The sequence below is a fragment of the Bos indicus genome, chromosome 7 (assembly GCF_029378745.1).
Source record: "Bos indicus isolate NIAB-ARS_2022 breed Sahiwal x Tharparkar chromosome 7, NIAB-ARS_B.indTharparkar_mat_pri_1.0, whole genome shotgun sequence".
NCBI classification, from domain to species: Eukaryota; Metazoa; Chordata; class Mammalia; order Artiodactyla; family Bovidae; genus Bos; species Bos indicus.
The window spans coordinates 71,388,811-71,411,580 of NC_091766.1; the positions used below are offsets into that span (position 1 = coordinate 71,388,811).

At 40.6% G+C, this 22,770-nt stretch overlaps 1 protein-coding gene across 2 annotated transcripts in view; it reads left to right on the forward strand.

Annotated features, from left to right (window-relative positions):
• The first annotated feature begins 532 nt into the window (after window positions 1-532).
• Window positions 533-22,770, forward strand: part of TTC1 (tetratricopeptide repeat domain 1) — a 48,954-nt gene continuing 26,716 nt past the window's right edge. Inside the window, exons 1-2 of one of the 2 annotated variants that reach the window (XM_019965341.2) lie at window positions 533-650; window positions 1,685-2,045. In XM_019965341.2, the coding sequence (XP_019820900.1) occupies window positions 1,716-2,045 (330 nt within the window). In that variant the 5' untranslated portion in view covers window positions 533-650; window positions 1,685-1,715. The remainder of the gene's footprint in view (window positions 651-1,684; window positions 2,046-22,770) is intronic. The other variant, XM_019965342.2, reaches the window with a different exon arrangement.

The window sequence follows — 22,770 nt, forward strand, 5'->3', positions numbered from 1 at the left end:
GGATTCTCATTGCTCCTGCGTTCAATCCATTGCGCTATCACAGGACACATATCCTCTGGAAAAATCCATTGTACATTCATGAGAGGAGTATAAAGTGAAAAGTGAAAGTGAAGTCAGTCGTGTCCGACTCTTTGCGACCCCATGGACTGTAGCCCACCAGGCTTCTCCATCCATGTAATTTTCCAGGCAAGAGTACTGGAGTGGGTTGCCATTTAACAATTTATCAACACTGTTTTGATCTAGCTGTAGACCCCTTTCGACAAAAATACACTTTGAGAAACATTAGAGGGAAAACTATTTTTGAACAGGTTCATGCTTCTGTACACAGCACAGCTGGCATTTGAGAGGTCAGAGCAGAGGAGTAAAAGGAACATTATAGAAACAGCCTTTCTGTTTTCCTTTTTTTCTCCAGAGCCCGGTATCGCGGAGTCTCGCCGTAACCCAAGATGGCAACCATCGCTCATTTTCAGTCCGTACAATGACGTGATAGAGCGACAGTGCCGCACCCTCTCCCTGAGGTTTTACTACATTTCCCAGGATGCTTTGCCAACGCCGACGATATTGGCCGGCGCCGACGGAAGAGCACCTGACTGAGCGGAAGTAGAGATCTCAGAGGCGAGGAAGGTGAGGACGAGAGGAACAGTGAAGCTGTGAGTAGCCACATGGGTCTTTAGTCTTGGCGGTGAGGGACACAGCTAGGGGAGGAACGTTTGGGATGTGTAGGGGTGGCCCTCCTTAACTCAGGAGCCTCAGACTCCTGTGTTCTTACACTAGGCCTGGGAGCTGGGAAAAACAAAACGTTGCTGTGGAGGCAAAGTCTCCGTATTAAAATCGTGCTGTTTAAAGTTTTCTTGGGACGAAATAGGGGCGAATTCGGGTTTTATCGCAACCCAAGAGTCTGCGTGATTTTACTGCGACCGGAGGAGTGGAGCTGCTGACGGTCTGACTCAGCGTCTACAGCACTAGTTCTCAATTGGCTGCACCTGAAAGTCACCTGGGATGCCGTTTTAAAACTACAGATGCCCTGGCTCCACGCCAGACTAGTAAATCAGAATCTGTATACAGTCTGGTCAGCAAGACTTGCTAAAGCGTTTTGAGTGTTAACGTTGTGCGTCCAGGGTTAAGAACCACGCTTTTCATGGCTAATTCTGACCCCTTCGGGAATCCTGATTAGGGCTACCAGAGCCAAGGCCTCCCTTCCACTGTAACCTGCGTGGGCTGTATCACATGCAAGTGGGTGAAGTTGATGATTGCTGTGTTGGCACGGATTATATTTTGAACTCTACCAGAAACTTATTTTTGAGCTTCCTGCGGTGGTGCTGGAAATTATTTACGACGTGGTTATTCAATCTGAATAAAAATTAGAAACGCATCGTTTTTCTTGCCATTGTTTTCGCTTCTGCCAATTTTTTGCAACCCTGAAAAACTGGGAGCAATAGGAGATGGAAGAATCACATTAAAAGCGGTGTCTCCTATTGGCTTGTAAGAAGTTCTGAAAAGGGTAGCAGTTAGAATTACATTTGGCATTATTTGTGGGCTTATGCAACCCTTTATGTATGAATATATAATTGAATCAATGAAAAGAAGTTCGGATGTGATTTGATGCAGAAGTTTGTTTAAATGTGATAGTTAGGATTGGATAGGCAGGTAGATAGCATTACTTAACCTATTTTCTCTTTCGCAGTTTCGGCTTCACCTCCCTCACTGATTGAGCAATGGGGGAAAAGTCGAACTGTAGGGTTCCAGAGGATCTGTTCACTGGTTTGAAAGTTACAGATCCCCAGGAAGCAGAGTGTCTTCACCCTCCAGTATCCAGTGGCAAAGAGCAGCATTCCCAGAGCGAGCTGCTCAAGGATGTCGACGCCCAGCCCCAGGAGGACCAGGGGGAGGAGGAGTGCTTTCATGACGCCAGTGCCTCATTTGAGACGGAGGAGCCGGGAGCCGACAAGCTTGAGAACAAACCTGAGGATGATATGAATCCCTCTGAACTAGATGAAGAATATCTAATGGAGCTGGAGAAGAACATGCCAGATGAAGAGAAAAAGGTAAATATTCTATTTAGTGTGCATGATTTGCCACATAAACTTCTGTAAAGTGCTAAATTTGATTGATACTGTTATCATAGATTGCATCATTTGTGGTAAAGAGTGACTTGCCCATCTGTGTCCTTATTGCTTTAGTAATGATGCATCTGAGATAAATCAGTGACATGGTGGGGCCGCATTGAGTGTATCTGTTTAGCGAAGAAGTTTCCACTTTTTTTCTGTGAACTTTGTTCTTACTTTCATCTTGTGTAACTATTTCTTATATATATACCCTTTAGCTTTTTTTTAATGACCTTATTGATGGTTGGCTGCTGAAATTCCTGTCGTGGATATTTTTTGGTCAGACTTTAGAATTTGGTATGCTGCCTGTTTGTTAATCCTTTAGCAAAAAATGACTGCCTGAATATCCTGGTGTGATTCGCTTACAGAGGGCAGTGACTGGGACCTATGTCATTTACATTTTTTTCTTGAGGAACAGAATTATGTGTGATAGTAACTCATTTGTTAAGCACCAGTAATATGCCAGCCACTAAGCTTAAAATGTTGCTTGCGTTTTCATTTAATCTTTACAACATGCCTATGAAATGTATACTGTTAGTATCTCCATAAGATAGCAACTTAGGGTAGTACAGTAACTTGCCTAAAATCACATATCTATTAAGTAGTAGAACTGTTTCTCAAACCCAGATCTCTTTGATTCCAAAGGTAAAATATAATGCAGAATTTAATAACAAAAACAACTGTCTTCCTACAAAGCAGATCCACTAATAAAATGTATATTGTCCTGCTACTCTGCCCCTGGGCTAGTGACTGAGCAAGCATTTATTTTGGGAGACAGAGGCTTGGTGTCTTCTATATATTCTTCCTTCTGATCTCATAAGCAAAGTGGCTTAATGAGGTACTATAACATCTGAATTTGTCTGCAGAGAATATGAGTGAGATTTGTAGCTTACGGCTCTGAAGCACTCACTCAGTGAACAGGTTATGATGCATTGGTGATGCGCTGAGATGGTAAACATGCAGTGTAATGATGGGCGGGGGAATGTAGCAGGAAGTGAGGAGAAGCATCTTAGGCACTTTTCGTTATCAAATCTTTTGGTTTTAACATGCATGTGTTAGCTTTTGTGCTAGTGTGTGCCACTAGAGGAGAACGATAAAGGGCAAAAATGAGCCAAGGTCATAAACTACCTCCAGCAGAAACGGCTCAGAAAATTAAATCAAGTACTATTTAATAACATTAGAGAAATGATTTTCCAGAAAGTGTTTGGCTTAATTTTCGTAACACTGGTCCTTTTAAAAGTTAAGATATAATTTACATGTTGTAAAACTTTAAGTTATAATGTGTACTACTCACTGAGTTTTGACAGCTGTGTATACCTGTGTAACTCACAGCAGTTGTAGTATTAGCTTTCTTTTATGATGCTTTGATAAATATCTTTGTGAAATTAGTATTAGGAAATCAGCTAAACAGATGAAGAAATGTCTCTGTTGCACATAAGGTTTAGTTTTATAGGTCATTGGGAAAGGGATATGTTTAAGCTTGATTCTTTTAAAGTAGACACAGTTCAGATAATTCAACAATAAAAATAAACACAAAGGGCCACACGGGAAGACTTTCAGTCTCAGTAATAATTTTTAAATGCAAATTAAAACATATGTCATTTCTCAGATGAGAACATTGTTCGGATGTTGACAAGAAAAGGAAGTAGCAACTAATGTACCAACAGTGAGAGTTTGAATTGCTATATCATTTCTATAGTGTACAGATAGCAAATTTTTATATGAGCATTTCTTTAGATCAGGGATACCATGGAACCTTCTGCAGTGATGGAAATGTTCTGTATCTCCACTGTCCAATATGGTAGCCACTGCTACTACATTTTAACAGTCATCTGGCCATTAAGCAGGTAAAATATGGCTAGTACAGCTGACAAAATGAATTTAAAAATTATTTTTTTAATTTTAGTTAATTTAAATGGTCGCACATGGCTGGTGAGTACCATAAAGACGCTTTGCAGGATCATTCATAATTTCAGAAAACTAGAACTAATGTTGAACAGAGGGGATTACTTTAAACAGTTTTGGCATATTTATGTGTGGTGTACAACATAATCATTAAAAAGAGATAAATCTTGTATCAACATGGATTAATGCCTGAATGTTAAATGAATTAAGCAGGTGTTATAATATAATTTATAATAAATATGTATTTGGTGTTTATCCAGTTCCTGACACAGAGTTCCTAAGACCTTTGACATTTCCTAAGTGGAAAGAGATGAAGGTTTATTTTGTTATTCATAGCAAGGCTCTTTCAACCACATCTGAGTTAATGAGATGACTTTGGGAAAACCCCTAAGGATGAGGTCTGGTTGTCAGTTTGGGGCTCTCAGCCCCACTCCCACTCCACCCCACTTCTGGGGAGGGAAGAGATGCTGAAGGTTGAATTAATCAATCATGCTTACTTAATGAAAGCTCCATAAAACCCCTAAAGGATGGGGTTCAGAGAGCTTCAGAGTTGATGAGCACATACAGAAGCTGAGAGGGTGCATATCCAGAGAGCCTGGAAGCTCAGTGCCCCTTCACACAAACCTTGCCTTACGCATCTCTTCCATCTGACTGTTCCTGAGTTATATCCTGTATAGTAAAGTGATAATCTAATAAGTGAACTCTCTTTCTGAGTTCTCTGAGCCCCTCTAGCAAATTAGTTGAACCTGAGGAGGTTGTCGTGGAAGCTGTCCATGTATAGCCCATGGGTCAAAAGCAGAGCTGACAGCAGCAACACGGGTGGACTTGGAGGTCGTTATGCCAAGTGAAAGAAGCCAGAGAAAGACAAGTACTGTATGACACCACTTACATGTGGAGTCTAAAAAATAAAGCAAAGTGGTGAATACAGCAGAAAAGAAACAGACTTGCAGAATCAGGAAAGCAACCGATGGTTACCAGTAGGGAGAGGGAAGAAAGGAGGGGCAGTATAGGGGTAGAGGAGTAAGAGGCACAAACTACTGTGTATGCAATAAGCTATGGGATGTGCTGTACAACACAGGGGATATAGCTGATATTTTATAATAATTAGAAGTGGAGTGTAACTTTTACAATCATGGATCACTGTGTTGTACACCTTTATATATAACATATAATATTGTGCATCAACTGTAGTTTAAAATATATATAAACAGACCCCCCCCCAAAAAAAACAAACAGCAGTGACACCCTGGACTTGCAGTTGCCATCTGAAGTGGGGATGGATCCAGGCTTGTGGAACTCAGCCTATAACCTGTGGGGTCTGGCACTGTCTCCAGATAGATTGTGACATAATTAAGTTAAAGTGTAGCACACTGGCTGCTGTCCACTGTAGAGCTGGAGTTGTTTGGTGTGGGAGAAACTTCTACACATGTTCTGAGTGAGTGTTGAGAGTAAAAGAGACATGCAGGTGTTTTCTTTATCAGAGGTTATAGAACAGTCTGGAGAAGGCGATGGCACCCCACTCCAGTACTCTTGCCTGGAGAATCCCATGGACAGAAGAGCCTGGTGGGCTGCAGTCCATGGGGTCACGACTGAGCGACTTCACTTTGACTTTTCACTTTCATGCATTGGAGAAGGAAATGGCAACCCACTCCAGTGTTCTTGCCTGGAGAATCCCAGGGACGGGGGAACCTGGTGGGCTGCTGTCTATGGGGTCTCGAAGAGTTGGACACGACTGAAGCGACTTAGCAGCAGCAGCATAGAACAGTCAGTGATTCCTTTTAAGTTACAAACCTGTGTGAAAATAGTTTATACATGAAAATACGTTAATACAGGAATGCTTGGAAGGGTATACACCAAATTATAAAAAGTGAGTAGCTCTGAAGGATGTGGTTATTGGAGAATTTTCATTTATATTTAATACAATTTTATAATGTTTGCAGGATTTTTTTTTATGGTAAGCATATGTTACATTTATGACCAACATCAAAAAAAGTAACTCCAATTTGAGTATATAAATAAATAAAATTTCTATTCTTTATAACCAGGGCAGACTTTTTACTAAAGTAAGTACACAAAGCTGACCTTTGGAGATTTGGGAAAGATTTACTATCATAGGATCTATGTATTGCCAAACATATCAGGTATCAATAGCTGAAGTCTGTTATTCAAGTTGACTTGACTTGCCCTGTGGCTGAGAAGATCCAGGCTCAAGTGAGTGCCAGTTCTCAGCAGAACTCGTAGATTAGGAGTAATGGAGGAGGGAGGCAGTTAAGGTTTGGTTAAAACTGGCAGAATCTCTTCAAGAAAGCACTGTGTGTGCACGTGTGTTTCAGCAGCAATCCTGACTATTTGTGAAAACTTAAATGTAGACATGAGTACCCAGAGGGATGGGATTTTTAACTCACATTTGAGATGTACTAGATCTGCAAACAAATAAATGATTTTTAAAGGCTTGACTGAGGTGGACTTACCTGGTAGCAGATGAGAATTATTACTATAATAAAATTATGATACAAAGATGCTTATAGTTTGGGAAACTATAGAATATATTTCTTTGTGGTGGTATTGATGTAAGAGAATCATTTTTTGTGGGCTGCTTATCAAAGTGGAGTTCTCTGGGTATTCTTATGCACACACTAAAATTCAAAGACCACTCTCTTGGAACCTTGCACACTGTCTTCCTTCATTAAATAGCTGAGTAAGTAAGGTTTTCTCTCTCCCATGAGGGCCAGTAATTGGTCTTACAGATATCAGAGATTTTATCATTCATTTATTCAAGAAATATTTGCATTTCTTCCACATGCCACACATTGTTTGAGACATTTAGGAATACAGTGGTGAATAAAACACTCATCTCTCATATTCTAGTTGGGAGGTATGGGTGGAGGTGGGGGGAGTGATGAGAAACGCATGGGGCCTGGTGGGATGGGTGGGACTACTTTATTTTTTTTAATTGGAATATAATTGCTTTACAATATCGTATTAGTTTCTGCAGTACAACAGCGTGAATCAGCCATATGTATACATGCATCCCTCTCTCTAGACCCTCCCTCCCACCCCGTCCCTCCTCTCTAGTCGTCACAGCACCAAGCTGAGCTCCCTGTGCCGCGCCGCAGCTTCCCGCTAGCCCTCTGTCCGACACATGGTGATGCGTGCACGTCAGTGCTGCTCTCCCCATTCGGCCCACCCTCTCCTTTCCCCTCTGTGTCCATAAGTCCGCTCTGTATGTCTGCATCTCTATTCCTGCCCTGCAGGTAGGTTCATCGGCACCATTTTATAGATTGCATATATGTGTGTTAATATATGGTATTTGTTTCTCTCTCTCTGATGTACTTCACTCTATGTTATAGATGCTAGGTCCATCCACATCACTACAACTGACTCAGTTTCACTCCTTTTTATAGCTGAGTAATATTCCATTATGTACCTGCACCACATCTTTTTTATACGTTCATCTGTCGGTGGACATCTGTCTAGGTTGCTTCATGTAGGCAGGACTACTTTAAATTGGTTGGTCAGGGAAGACCTCTCTGGGGACGTGCCATTTTAGGAAAGACTTTTCGGGAAAAAGGAGTCAAGTGTGTGAGGATCTGATAAGAAAATATTCCATATAAAGGGAGCAGTTAGTATAAAGGTTGTACAGTAGCTGTAAACTTGATGTATTTTTGGCATGGGCTTCCCTGGTGGCTCAGATGGTAAGGAATCTGCCTGCAATGCGGGAGACCTGGGTTCTATCACTGGGTCAGGAAAATCCCCTGGAGAAAGGAATGGCCATCCACTCTAGTATTCTTGCTTGGAGAATCCCTTGAACAGAGGAGCCTGGCGGGCTACAGTTTATGAGCATGCAAGGAATGCAAGGCCTGGGAGCTGGAGCAAAGTGATTAAGGAAGAGAATGGGATGATGAAGTAAGAGAGAGTCTGATGATGGAACACCTTGAGAGCTGTGAGTAAGGAATTTGAATTTTTTTCCGAGTGCACAGATGGAAAACAGATGGGAAATTTTAAGCCAGAGGAAAGATGAAAGTTATTAACATTTTATTGATATTCTGTTGGTCATGGGGACAGGGATGGTGCAGAACACTGAGACCAGTTAGGGCTTAATCTGTAGCCTGTGAAAGACGATGGTAGCTTGAACTGTGGACTGAGTGAAGATAAGTGAATACTTCAGGATTCATTTTGGAGGAGAAGTTGACGAGGCATACTGGATTCCTTTGGGAGGGCTGGACAGAGGAATAAGCATGATTCCTTGGCTTTGGCTACTGGGTAGCTGGTGATGCCCATTAGAAATACGCAGATGAGGAGGGCTTTTTGAGCTTGTCAGGTCTCTGGTGATTTCATTTTTGTGTGCAAATGAAAAAGGTTTTTTATTTGTGAGCGAGAGCGCAGATTGCTTCCTTTTAACGGATTTGCTCCTTGTTGCCAGTTGTGTGCACATCGAGTTCATTTACAAAAAGTCTGTTGCTTGGTGAGCGTGGACTCAGAACATGTTGTTTCTGCGATTTTAAAACATTTTCCTTAGGTTCTGAAATTGAAAGGATTGTTTTTTGCTTTAGGGCTATTTAATCTTTAACCAGGAATAGTTATTGGTTTAGTGCTGAAGTTCTTTATCAGTCTTTCCCCTGTCACTCCCATATTTCTTAAATCCCACATTACTTTATCCTTTTGATTTCCATGTATCTGCTGCCTCATTGCATTATATTTTTTTAATATTATTTGTTTTATTTATTTGTCTGTGGCTGGTCTTAGTTTTTGCACGTCGGATGTAGTTCCCTGACTCGGGATTGAACTCAGGCCCCCTGGATCGGGAGCACCGAGTCTTATCCATTGGACCACCAGGGAAGTCCCCATTGCATTGTTTTCATAATCTTATCAGTGTTGTTGTAACTGTGGGCATGATTACCAGGAACAGTTCTCTCGATTGCTTCCAGAAAGTTTTTAGTAACTTAGTGCCCTGCATATTCTGTTAACTTCATGAGAAAACCCTTTCTGATTTGTTCTTTTCCTTTTATTTCATTTCTAATGTGCATTCTTTTGAACTAAGCTTGCCATATTTAATTTTATAGCGTTTACCAGTATTAAGTTTAATGAATGCTACTGACAAGTGATTAAATAAAATCCTAGAATTTAAGAACTGGAAGGGACCTTAGATTTCTGATCCTGATTTTAAACCAGGGGAAGTAAGGGTCGTTTACTCTAAAACATTTGGAAGTTATTTGCAGATGAAAGAGTTAAAATGGCATTCAGTGTTTCTTTTGTTTACTAAGGAAGATCTCATTGTGTAGATAAGTGGTTCTCAAACTGAATTGTGTCTGAGAATCACAGGAAACTTGCTAACCATGCAAAGCCCTGATAAGTGTCTGCTACCACAAAATTGTGAGGTAGCAGCCAGTAATCTCCTTTGTTAACAATTGAAGTTAGTTGATTAACAGCGTTGTGTTCATTTCAGGTGTACAGCATAGTGATTCAGTTGTTCAGTTCAGTCGCTCAGTCATGTCTGACTCTTTGCGACCCCATCAACTGCAGAACGCCAGGCCTCCCTGTCCATCACCAACTCCCAGAGTCTACCCAAACCCATGTCCATTGAGTCGGTGGTGCCATCCAACCATCTCATCCTCCATTGTCCCCTTCTCCGCCTGCCCTCAATCTTTCCCAGTATCAGGGTCTTTTCAAATGAGTCACCTCTTCGCATCAGGTGGCCAAAGTATTGGAGTTTCAGCTTCAACATCAGTCCCTCCAGTGAACACCCTGGACTGATCTCCTTTAGGATGGACTGGTTGGATCTCCTTGCAGTCCAAGGGACTCTCAAGAGTCTTCTCCAACACCACAGTTCAAAAGCATCTATTCGATTCAGTTGTACTTTTTCTCAATTATATTTCTTTATAGGTTATTACAAGATATTGAATGTAGTTCCCTGTTCTATACAGTAAATCCTTGTGGCTTATTTTCCATGTCATTTTGGTTCAGGTAGAACTGTGACTCCACTTTGGGAGACAGAGAGCTAGATGGATGCAAATGATTAAGCTTCCAAAACAAGAAGTATTGACTAACCAGTATACTGACTCCATCTAACATCAGAAGAAGAGCTTACTAATAGGATATATATATATTTTTTTACCCTGATCTTGCGCTCAGGGTTCTAAAAGATGAATGTAAGCAGTACCAAAATAAGAAAATTTACTTCTGTTGAATTGAGTTTTGGGAGATGGGATTTTCTGAGTTAAGAAACAGGAAACTGTTTCCAAGATCAGTTGTCTTTCCTCAGAAGGACAAGGCTTAGTGAGAGGTTCTAACTACAGCTTCAATCTAGAGATTTCTCCCTCCAAGCTCCTAGTAGACTAATAAAAGTGACTTGTGGAAAGAGCGAATGTGTGAAGCAAATGATGTCTTATTTCAAAGAAGACAAAACTGAAGCTTCTGTTTCCTTTTTAATGATAAACCATTCCCTTCAGGATAATTTGTAGGTCAGTGTATCTAGCCCTTTCAGTGTAGGGATTCCTTTTCCCACCTAAACAGGGCTGAAGCGGAAAGTTTTGTCTGTGCTTCCACTTTCCAGCCCTTTAGCAAGTATGTAACTTTTTTTATTCCTCTTTTTTAGCCAGATAAGATTGATCTCTGTTTGCTGCTGCTGCTGCTGCTAAGTCGATTCAGTTGTGTCCGACTCTGTGCAACCCCATAGACGGCAGCCCACCAGGCTCCCCCGTACCTGGGATTCTCCAGGCAAGAATACTGGAGTGGGTTGCCACTTCCTTCTCCAATGCATGAAAGTGAAAAGTGAAAGTGAAGTCGCTCAGTCGTGTCTCTGACACGACTCTTTGAGACTCCATGGACTGCAGCCTACCAGGCTCCTCTGTCCGTGGGATTTTCCCGGCAAGAGTACTGGAGTGGGGTGCCATTGCCTTCTCCAGATCTCTGCTTACTGTGCTAGTTTGTACTTTTTTATTTTGTAGCAATTACTTTACAAAGCTGCAGGGGGAACCAGAGAGCTGCTGATAGATTTACAATATGGAAATTAATCTGCGGATAGTGAACCTCTTGTTTTTCTCCCTGTTGTCTATAAACACATATTCACTACAGAATTATTTAATTATGAGAAGTTTTTTTTAATGTACTTAATGCAAGTTTTTATCTTTTAATAATGATAGAAGGCATATACACTTGTAAGTTCCAAGTCAAGCTTATTGTATTTATGTTTTGTTCACTGACCTAAAGTATAGGAAATATCCCTAGCCAGCCACTGCATCGAGAGGGTCTCTGGTGGAGAGTGGATGTTTTGTGATTAATAAGGGAACGGTTGAACACCTTCTGATATTTTTTCCAGGTTACACCAATATCTAAAGTTGTGTCAGTTGAAATTCTGTAGGATTCTGAGTTACAGAAAGCCATTCCCTACACCGAGCTTAAAGAGGAATTCACCTGTTTTTTCCCAGTAGTTATAGATTTTTACATTTAGATCTGCAGTCCAGTTGGACTTTATTCTTGTGTGTAGTGTGACATAGAAATCCAAAGTTTTCATTTTCCAAATAACTACCAACTTGTCCCAGGACTGTTTCAAAATGTCCATCTGTGCCTCGAAGATCTAGGTATATTTTAGTGTCAGCTGGGTTCGTTTCCTTTCCCAAATGCTTACCTTCTTCCTGTTTGTCAGATTATCATTTAAATTTAGGTTATAGTGGCATTAGAACCTCATTTAGATTCAGATTGGATTACCAGAGATTTGAGTAGTAATAAAATTTTAAAATAACTGGAGAATTATTTTAAAAGTATAAAAGCGTGCTGTGGAGATGGCTTTCTGCAGTATAATATTTTAGTTCTTTCATAAAGGACTGTGCCCCAAGTCATGTGAAATTATTTTACCCTATGACCCAAGAAAATAATTTCCTAGAAAACAGAATAAAAGATCCCATGCATCTGTATATTTGTAAGGGCAAAGAGTAAGGGAGACATGGGTTCAATCCGTGGGTTGGGAAGATTCCCTAGAGAAGGGAAACGCTACCCACTCCAGTATTCTGGCCTGGAGAATTCCATGGACTGTAGTCCGTGGGGTTGCAAAGAGTTGGACATGACTGAGTGACTTTCACTTTCAAAGAATAAGTACTTGCAGATTGAATTCATCCATCTTCAAGGAATCCATTTTGCTAACTTACTGGAAAATGAACTTGGATTAACTATAGAAGAAAAACCCAAGACCAGTGGTACAAGTCCCTGATTCACAGTGAGGTAGAGGTTTATTTTTAACATAGGTCTCAGAATCTTTATAGATCAGATCTCTGTGACTTGATGAATGTTCTGAAGTAGTGTCATCTTCTTTCAGGTGCCCTAATTCTTGGTAGCAAGGGAATTTAAAGTCACTTTTTCTTCAGGACAGTGAAACGTGTAAGCTCTGTGCTTTTACCTTTGTGCAGCAGTTTCTATGTCTTGCTCAGTTATTTCTTCCTGCAAACAATTTGTTATTTCCATACAGTGAAAAACAATATACTCTTGTAGTTAAAAGCATGAGGGGTTGGACAGATCTGTCCTAGTTCCATCATTTAACTTGGTGTAAGGTGGGATAATAGTACTACCTTTTTCACAAAGTTATTGTAAGGATTAGATGACTAGCACATGAAAGCAATCAGGCAGTGTTAGTTGTTAGCGAAGTTGTAGCTAAACTTCAGTGGAGTGTAGTCTGCAAAATACTTAGGGGCCTAGAGCAGCCTCTAAGATCTCTGGAGTCCTTTCTGGATACGTTTCTCACAAGGTGGCAAGCATAAGTGAATATTTCAGAGTTTTAGAATTATGTTAACCTCAGTTAATAATACATAAATTATTCTTCAAGTTAATTTATGAAGAACAAATTGAGTGTTTGCTGGGGGATGTGGGACTGGGGTGAGAAAGAAGGTATTACAGATTTGGAAGGGACACCTGGGAAGCGTCTGAGGTTCTGGCAGTTTGTCCTCTTTATGTATTTTATAACTTTACCACTTTACTGTTAGGTAGATATCCGTTTTTATAGCTATTATATTTTCCTAACTTGACTCTCCTATCACCATGAAATGTTCCTTGTCTCTAGCAATATTTCTTGTTTTTAAAACTATCTAGTCTGATACTTCTAGAGGCACTGCTATAGACAATATTTTCATCCTCCCTAAATTTATATCTTCGACGCTTACTCCCAATATGACGGAATTAAGAGATGGAGCCTTTGGAAAATGATTAGGTCGTGAGGGTGGAGTACACATGAATGAGATTTGTGCTCTAATAAGAGATCCAAGAGCCCTTGACCATTCTGTCACATGAGGCTGTAGTGAGAAGACCCTTAGGATCCAGAGAGCAGGCACTCACCAGATATTGAATCTGCCAGCCCCTTATTCTTAGACTTCCAGCCTCCAGAATGCTTGTTGGTTATAACCCAGTCTTTGATACTTTTGTGATAGCAGCCCAAACTAAGACATCCACTCTCTTTTATGGTTACTGATTCATATATTTTTGATATCCTTAAACTTTCATCCTGTTTGCATGTTTGAATCTGAAGTGTGTCTTAGAGACAGCATGTAATTGGATCTTCTTAATTTCAGTCTGACAGTCTCTGCCATTTCATTAGTGCTTAGTCCATTCACATTATGCTTATTGACATGGTTAAATTTATATCAGACTTTTTGTCTTCTATACGTCTCATGTCTTTTTTATTCCTTTTTCCTTTACTACAGTCTTTTGTGTTAGATAATTTTTTTACTGTACCATTTTAATATTTCTGATTTAGCCATCTGTTTCTTAGCTAAATTTTCTTGAAAGTGAAAGTTGCTCAGTCATGTCCAACACTTTGCAACCCCATGGACTATACAGTCCATGGAAATGTCCAGGCCAGAATACTGGAGTGGATAGCCTTTCCCTCCTCCGGGGGATCTTCCCAACCCAGGGATCAAACCCACGTCTCCCACATTGCAGGCAGTTCTTTACCGGCTGAGCCACAAGGGAAGCCCTAAAAGAGAAAATAACGTATTTATAGAGCATTTGGTGTATTTCCCATTTATAATGCCCTTCATTTCTTCATGAACTTTTACTGTCCGTTGTCATTTTCTGTCCAAAGGACTCCCTTTAGTATGTCTTGTAAGGCAGGTATGATAGCAGCAAATTCTCTGTCTTTATCGTGAATGTCTTTATTTAGCCTTTATTTTGAGGTATGGTTTTCCTAAATATCTAATTCTTGATTGACAGTCTTTTTTATTTTACCATTTAGAATGTGTCATTGTACTGCCTCTGCCCTTCATTGTTTCTGGTGAGAAATCAGATATTGACAGTTTTGTTGTTCCCCTGTACTTGATAAGTTGTTTTTATCTTGTTGCTTTCAGATTTTGTCTTTGAGCACATTTGACTCTGGTGTCTCTAAAAGATGGATCTGTGTACTTGGGGTTCACTGAGCTTCTCGGATCTTTAGATTAACTCTTCATCACAGTTTTGAGATTTTTAGTCACTTTTTCAAATACCTGGTCTCTCATTTCTGGAACTCTAATCACATATATTGTGACAGGTCCATTTTCCGCCCCCCTTGTCTTTTTTTCCCGCCCTTAGTTCTTCAGATTGGATGTCTATTGCTCTGACTTCAAGTTTACTTATTCCTTATGCTGATATAAGTCTGCTGAGCCCATCTGTGAATATTTTATTTCAGTTATTGACTCTTCCATCTTTGTTTCATTTTGTTTTTCTTTGTAAATAATGTCTGTCCTTTTTTCATGGATCTGTTTTTTTAAATCATTGTCATCATGCTCATTTAAGTTTTTAAACATACTCCTTTTAGTTTTTGCAACAAATTATAACTGGTTTTTTATTTTTTATCATCTTAAAATTTTAGAAATTTATATTGGAGTGTAGTTGATTTATAATTTGGTTAGTGCATATATACAGCAAAGTGAATCAGGTGTGTGTGTGTGTGTGTGTGTGTGTGTGTGTGTGTATCCATTCTTTTTCAAATTCTTTTCTCATATGTCACCACAGAATATTGAGTAAGACTTCCCTGTGCTATAGTCAGTCTTTATTAGTTATCTATTTTGTATTTAGTAGTGTGTGTATGTTAATCCTAATCTCCCAATTTATCACTTCCTCCCTGTGTTTTTCCTTTGGTAACCATAAATTTGACTTTGAGATTGGTGGGTCTGTTCTGTTTTGTAAATAGGTTCATTTGTATCATTTTTTTTTTATTAGATTTCACATATCAGTGATTTCATATGATATTTGTCTGACTTAACTTCAGTTAATATAATCTTTTGATGATGGCCCTTCTGACCAGTGTGAAGTGATATCTCACTGTAGTTTTGATTTGCATTTCTCTAGTAATTAGTGATGTTGAGCATCTTTTCATGTGCTTTTTGGCTATCTGTATATCTTCTTTAGAAAAATGTCTGTTTTAAAAAAAAAAAAAAAGAAAAATGTCTGTTTATATATTTCACCCATTTTTGATTGGGTTGTTTGTGTGTGTTTTTTTTTTTTTTTTTTTGAACTGCATGAATTGTTTGTATGTTTTGGAGATTAACCCCTTGTCAATTGCACTGATTAAAAATATTCTCATTCTGTGAATTGTCTTTTCGTTTTATTTATGATTTCCTTTGCTGTAGAAAACTTAAAGTTTAATTAGGTCTCATTTGTTTATTTTTATTTTCATTACTGTAGGAGGTGGATCAAAAAAGATATTGCTGTGACTTATGTTGAGCCTATGTTTTCCTCTAAGAGTTTTATAGTTTCCAGCCTTACTTTTAGGTCTTTAATCCTTTTCATTTTTGTCTGTGATGTTAGGGAGGGTTCTAATTTCCACTATTTTACATATAGCTGTCCAGTTTTCCTAGCACCACTTATTGAAGAGACCATGTTTCTGCATTGTATGATCTTGCCTCCTTTATCACAGACTAGTTGAAACTAGGTGCGTGGGTGTATCTCTGGATTTCCTGTCCTGCTGCACTGATCTTTACTTCTGTCTTTGTGCCTGTGCTGCATTGTTTGGATGACCATGGTTTTGTGGTATAGTCTGCAGTCAGGGAGCCTGGTTCCTCTAACTCCCATCTTTCTTTCTCACGATTGCTTTGACTATTCAGGGTCGTTTGTGTTTCCATACAAATCCCTAAAATTTTTGTTAGCTAATTCTGTGAAAAATGTCGTCAGTAATTTGATAGGGATTGCATTGAATCTGTAGATTGCTGTGGATAGTATGGTCATTTTGACAGTATTGACTCTTCCAATCCAAGAACACTATATATTTTTCCATCTGTGTCATCTTTGATTTCTTTCATCAGCATCTTGTAGTTTTCTGAGTACAGGTCTTTTTGCCTCCTTAGGTAGGCTTATTACTAGGTATTTTATTCTTGATGTGATGGTAAATGGGATTGTTTCCTTAATTCTCTTTCTGGTCTTTTGTTGTTAGTTTATAGAAATGCAAGAGATTTCTGTATATTAATTTTGTATCCTGTGACTTTACCAGATTCCTTGATGAGCTCTAATAGTTTTCTGATGGCCTCTTTAGGATTTGCTGTGGATAGTATCATGTTATGTACAAACAATGACAATTTTACTTCTTATCCAATTTGAATTTCTTTTATTTCTTTTTCTTCTCTGATTGCCATGGCTACTACTACTATTAAGTCGCTTCAGTAGTGTCCGACTCTGTGTGACCCCATAGACGGCAGCCCACCAGGCTCCCCCGTCCCTGGGATTCTCCAGGCAAGAACACTGGAATGGGTTGCCATTTCCTTCTCCAATGCATGAAAGTGAAAAGTGAAAGTGAAGTTGCTCAGTCGTGTCCGACTCTTCACAACCCCATGGACTGCAGCCTACCAGGCTCCTCCATCCATGGGATTCACCAGGCAAGAGTACTAGAGTGAGTTGCCATTGCCTTCTCTGATTGCCGTGGGTAGGACATCCAAAACTGTGTTGAATAGAAGTGGGAAGAGCAGACGTGCTTGTCCCTGGTCTTAGAAGGCGTGGTGTGTGTTTGCTGTCCTGTCTTAACTCTTTGCCCTCCCATGGACTCCCCGTCAGGCTCCTCTCTCCATGGAATTTTCCAGGCAAGAAATAAGAGTGGTTTGCCATTTCCTTCTCCAGGGGCTCTTCATGACCCAGAGATCAAACCTGCATCTCTTGCATCTCCTGCATTGACAGGCAGTTTCTTTACCACTTGTGCCACCTGAATGATCTAAATTTTTCACCATTGAGAGTGATGTTAGCTGTGGGTTTGTCATATATGGCCTTCATTTTGCTGAGATAGGTTCTCTGTACCCACTTTCTGGAGATTTTTTTTTTTTTAATGATAAATGGGTTTTTGAATTTTGTCAAATTCTCTTTCTGCAACTGTTGAGATGACCGTATGGTTTTTCTTCTTCAGTTTGTTAATGTGGTGTATCACACTGATAAGCATATGTTGAAGAATCCTTGCATCCCTGGGGTAAATCCCATTCTATCTTGGTGTATGATCCTTCTCATGTATTGTTGGATTTGATTTGCTAATATTTTAAGGATTTTTGCATCTGTGTTCATCAGTGATATTGGCCTGTAATTTTCTCCCTTTTGTAATGTCTTTGTCTGAATTTGGTATTAGGATAATGGTGGACTCTTAGAATGAACTTAGGGATGTTCCTTCCTCTGCAGTTTTTTGGAAACATTTCAGAAGTATAGGTGTTAACTCTTCTCTAAACGTTTGATAGAATTTGCCTGTCAACATTTGTTGCAAGTGTTTTGATCACAGTTTCAATATCAATACTTATGATTGACATGGTCATATTTTCTGTTTGTTGTTCAGTCTTGGAAGATTGTACCTTTCTAAGAATTTATGATCTTTTGTATTTCTGTGATGTCTATTGTAACTTCTTTGTCATCTCTAACTTTATTGTTTTGAGCCTTCTGCCTTTTTGTATTGGAAAGTCTAGCTGAAGATTTATCAATTACATCTTTTCAAAGAACCAGCTTTTAGTTTCGTTTATATTTTCCTTTGTTTTCTTCATCTCTATTTCATTTGCCTGCTCTGATCTTTATATCTTTCCTTCTACTAACTTTGGATGTTGTTTGTTCTTCTTTCTTTAGGTGTAAGGCTATGTTGTTTGATATTTTTTGTGTTTCCTAAGGTAAGATTGCATTGCCATAAACTTCCCTCTTAGAACTGCTTTTGCTGCATCGCATAGGTTTTGGATCGTCGTGCTTTCGTTATAATTTGTGTGTAGGTGTTTTTTAATTTCCTCTCTTATTTCTTCAGTGATCTGTTGGTAGTTCAGTGTCAAATTGTTTAGTGTCCATATGTTTGCTTTTTTTTTTTTTTTACAGGTTTTTTTTTTCTGTAATTCATTTTTAATCTCATAGTGTCGTGGTCAGAAAAGATGCTTGATATGATTTCAATTTTCTTAAATTTACTGAAGCTTGATTTATGGCCCAAGATGTGACATATCTTGGAGAATGTTCGATGTGCACTTGAGAAGAAATTATATTCTACTTTTGGATGAATTTTTCTGTGAATATCAATTGTCTGTCTCGCTTAATGTGTCATTTAAGGCCTGTGTTTCCTTATTGATTTTCTGTCCGGATGATCTGTCCATTAGTGTTAGTGGGATGTTAAAGTCCCCCACTGTTACTGTCAGTTTCCCCTTTTATGACTGTTAGCATTTGCCTTACATATTGAGGTGCAACTAGGTTCAGTGTATATATATTTATAGTTGTTACATCATCATCTTGGAGTGACCCCTTGATCATTACGGAGTGTCCTTCCTTGTCTCTTGTAACAGTCTTTTTTAAAAAAGCCTGTTTTATCTGATGTGAGTATTGCCACTTCAGCTTTCTTTTGGTTCTGTTTGCACAGAATACTTTTTCCATCCCCTCACTTTCAGTCTGTTTGTGTTCCTGGATCTGAAGTGGGTCTCTTATAGGCACCCTGTACACAAGTCTCATTTTTGTATATATTCAGCTGTTCTAAATCTTTTGGTTGGAGCATTTAATGTTTACATTTAAGGTAATTATCTATCTGAATTCTTAACTACCATTTTGTGAATAATTTTCAACTTGATTTTGTTAGGTCTTTTTTTTCCCCTTCCCCTTTTGTTCTTTTGTGACTTGAGGATTATCTTTATTTAGTGTTGTGTTTGGGTTGCATTTCCTTTTTTGTGTGTGTTGTAGTTTTTTGGTTTGTAGTTCCCATGAGGTTATGATATAGCAGTCTATATCAGATCAGTTCAGTTCAGTCGCTCAGTCATATCCAACTCTTTGCAACCCCATGGAGTGCAGCACCCAGGCCTCCCTGTCCATCACCAGCTCCCAGAGTTTACTCAGACTCATGTCCATTGAGTCGGTGATGCCATCCAACCCTCTCATTCCCTGTCATCCCCTTCTCCTCCTGCCTTCAGTCTTTCCCAGCATCAGGGTCTTTTCAAATGAGTCAGTTCTTCACATCAGGTGGCCAAAGTATTAGAGTTTCAGCTTCAGCATGAGCCCTTCCAATGAATATTCAGGACTGATCTCCTTTAGGATGGACTGGTTGGATCTCCTTGAAGTCCAAGGGACTCTCAAGAGTCTTCTCCAACACCACGGTTCAAAAGCATCAATTCTTCGGCGCTCAGCTTACCTTATAGTCCAACTCTCACATCCATACATGAGTACTGGAAAAACCATAGCTTTGACTAAATAGACCTTTGTTGGCAAAGTAATGTCTCTGCTTTTGAATATGCTGTCTAGGTTGGTCATAACTTTTCTTCCAAGGAGCAAGCGTCTTTTAATTTCATGGCTGCAGTCACCATCTGCAGTGGTTTTGGAGCCCAAAAAAATAGTCTGACACTGTTTCCACTGTTTCCCCATCTATTTCCCATGAAGTGATGGGACCAGATGCCATGATCTTAGTTTTCTGAATGTTGAGTTTTACGCCAACTATACAAGGTTGTTTTTAAGTTACTGGACTTTTATTTTCACATGCATTTCCCACTTCCTGCAATTGTAGTCTCATCTCACAGTTGCTGGTTTTAATATCTTACTCGTATGGATGAGTTTTTACATTTACTGTTTATTTGCCTTTATTGTTGAGCTTTCCCACTTGTGATTTTCTTGTTTCTAGTTATGGTCTTTTTCTTTTTCCTTCCTTTCTCCCCTCACCCCCCCAACCCCTGCCTAGAAAAGTTCCTTTTTATCATTTGTTGTAAAGCCAGTTTGGTGATGCTGAATTCTCTTAGCCTCTGCTTGTCTGTAAAGCTTTTGATTTCTCTGTCAAATATGAATGAGAGCTTTGCTGAGAGTATTCTTGGTTGTAGATTTTTCACTTTCATCACTTTTAATATGTCATGCCATTCTTTTCAGCAGAGTTTCTGCTGAAAAATACCTGATAACTATGGGGATTCCCTTGTATGTTAAAGTTATTTGTTTACTGTTAATGTTTTTCTTTGTGTCTAATTTTTGTTAGTTTGGTTAATATGTGTCTTGACGTGTTCCTTCTTGGGTTCATCCTATATAGTAATATCTGTGCTTCCTGGACTTGAGTGTTTTCTTTCTCGTATTAGGGAAGTTTTCAGCTATAATCTCGTCAAATATTTTTTTCAGGCCTTTCTCTTCTCCTTCTGGGACCCCTAAAATGTGAATGTTGGTGCATTTAGTGTTCTCCCGGAGGTCTCTGAGATTGTCCTCATTTCTTTTCATCCTTTTTTCTTTATTCTTTTCTGTGGTGATAATTTCCACCACTCTGTCTCCCACCTCACTTATTTGTTCTGCCTCAGTTTTTCTGCTCTTGATTCCCTCTAATTTAGTTTTCATTTCAGTTACTATACTGTTCATCTCTATTTGTATTTTAAATCTTATAGCTCTTTGTTAACAATTTCTTGTATCTTCTTGGTCTATTCCTCCATTCTTTTTCCAAGATTTCATATCATCTTTACTATCATTACTCTGAATTCCTTTTCAGGTGGATTGCCTGTCTCTTCTTTAGTTGTTCTTGTGGGGTTTTATCTTGTTCCTTTGTCTGAAACATATTTCTCTTGCCATGTCATTTTGTGTAGCTTTCTGTGTTTGTGGTCTCCTTTCCACAGGGTGCAGGAGAGTAGTTCCTCGTTCCTCTTGCCTCTAGTGACTACCCCCTGCTGGGTCTTGTCCCTCTGGTATGTAGGGCCGTGTCAAGGAGTATGTTTTGAGGTGGCTGTAAACTCAGTACAGCTTTAGGCAGACTGATGTTGTGGTGACCAGGGCTTGCACTGGATATTGAGTGGGACCTCCCCTTTGCTCTGTGGTTACACTGCCCTGTCAGGGGCGGGATCTGCTCCCTTGCCATTGAAATGGAGTAGAAGCCCCTGGAGGTGTTTCTGAGGTACGATTCTGAGCTGTGGTGCAGGATAGTGGGATTGGAGCACTCCCACGGGAGACGTCCCTGAGCGCCTCCCTTGGAGCTGTCCACCTGTGCGTGTGCTCTGTTGTGTCACGTTTCACCGTTGTGCGGGCTCATGAGTTACACCGTTGTCGGCACTGCTCTCAGCCCTATCGTGACCATTGGTAGGCCTGTGGTTGGCCCTGGTGTCTCTCAGGCGTTATTTTCACCAGGCCACCAGCACAAATTCACTGAAGGTGGGTCTCAGCACTGTAGTAGCCACGCCCCTGGACCTGCTGTGGTAGCTGTGGCAGCAGCTCAGCCTCTGGCCTGGCCCAGCCCCCTTGTGTATCTGCCCACAAAGCCCACAGCTCTAAAGCTGGACCCATCTCAGCTTTGAGAGCACTCATTGTCTATTGGGATGTTCTGTAGGTGCTGAATTTACAGAATCAGCAGCACGGATGTAAATCCACAGTTCGCACTGCCGTGAGCAGAGATATCATCTCTTCTCTCTCAGTCGCATGGCTCCTGGGACTCAGCTGGGGTGTCAGCCCCCTTCTCCATGTGCGCTCCCTAGCTGGTGTCTTCTCCTGAGGCTGCCCCAGGGCACATGAGCCTGCCCAGGCAGAATGGGGCCAACGCGCAGAAACCTGGGTTTGTGAGTCTGCCCACATGTGGTGGTCAAGCCACCCCTCCTAGTGCCCATGGTGGCAGGGGCCAGGGTGAAGGGGAGAGGCTGCAGTGGAGGCCACGCCCGCCGTGCACTGCTCAACCATGGAGCTTCATTTCTATGGAGGCCCAGGCTTCTTCCACAGGCATTCCCGGTTCCTGGTTGTGGACTTCCTCGCTCCCATCCCTACAGGCTTTTTCTTCATAGCCAACAGCAGTCCTCTACCCGGGTCTGTTCTCCAAACCCCACCTTCCAGCCCCCAGCCCCCATCCACACTAGCAGACCCACACTTCAGGCTGGGGTGCGTGGGGCTGTGGCACACACCATCCGGGTGGGTCTCACTCTGTCCTGCCTGCCGCCGACCAGTTGCTGCACGCTGCTCCAAGCCCCCAGAGCTCCTTTTCTGACCCTGCTGATGTCCCTGCTGGTGAGGGGGCTTCCCCAGGTGCGGGACTTTTTCTTTTCCTTCAGCTCCTCACCCCTCCCCAGGAGTGCAGGTCCTGTGCTGCTTCCTCTCTTTCCTCTGTCTTGCCCCTCCTGTGTGGATCTTGTTTGTCCTTCAGGTGTCCAAGGTCCTCTGCTGGCTTTCTGTGGGTACTGTGTGAGAACTGTTCCATTCGTAGTTGTATTCTTGATGTATTTGTGGGGAGAGATGAACTCCGTGTTCTCCTGCTCTGCCATCTTGATTCCTCCCTTCTATAGCCGCTTTTTGTGGGTTAGATCTAGTATCCCTGTATAATCAGATGTTTCTGTCAGCTGCTGCTTTTTCCTGATTGTGGTCAGACTTTCTCTTTGCCTGTCTTACAATT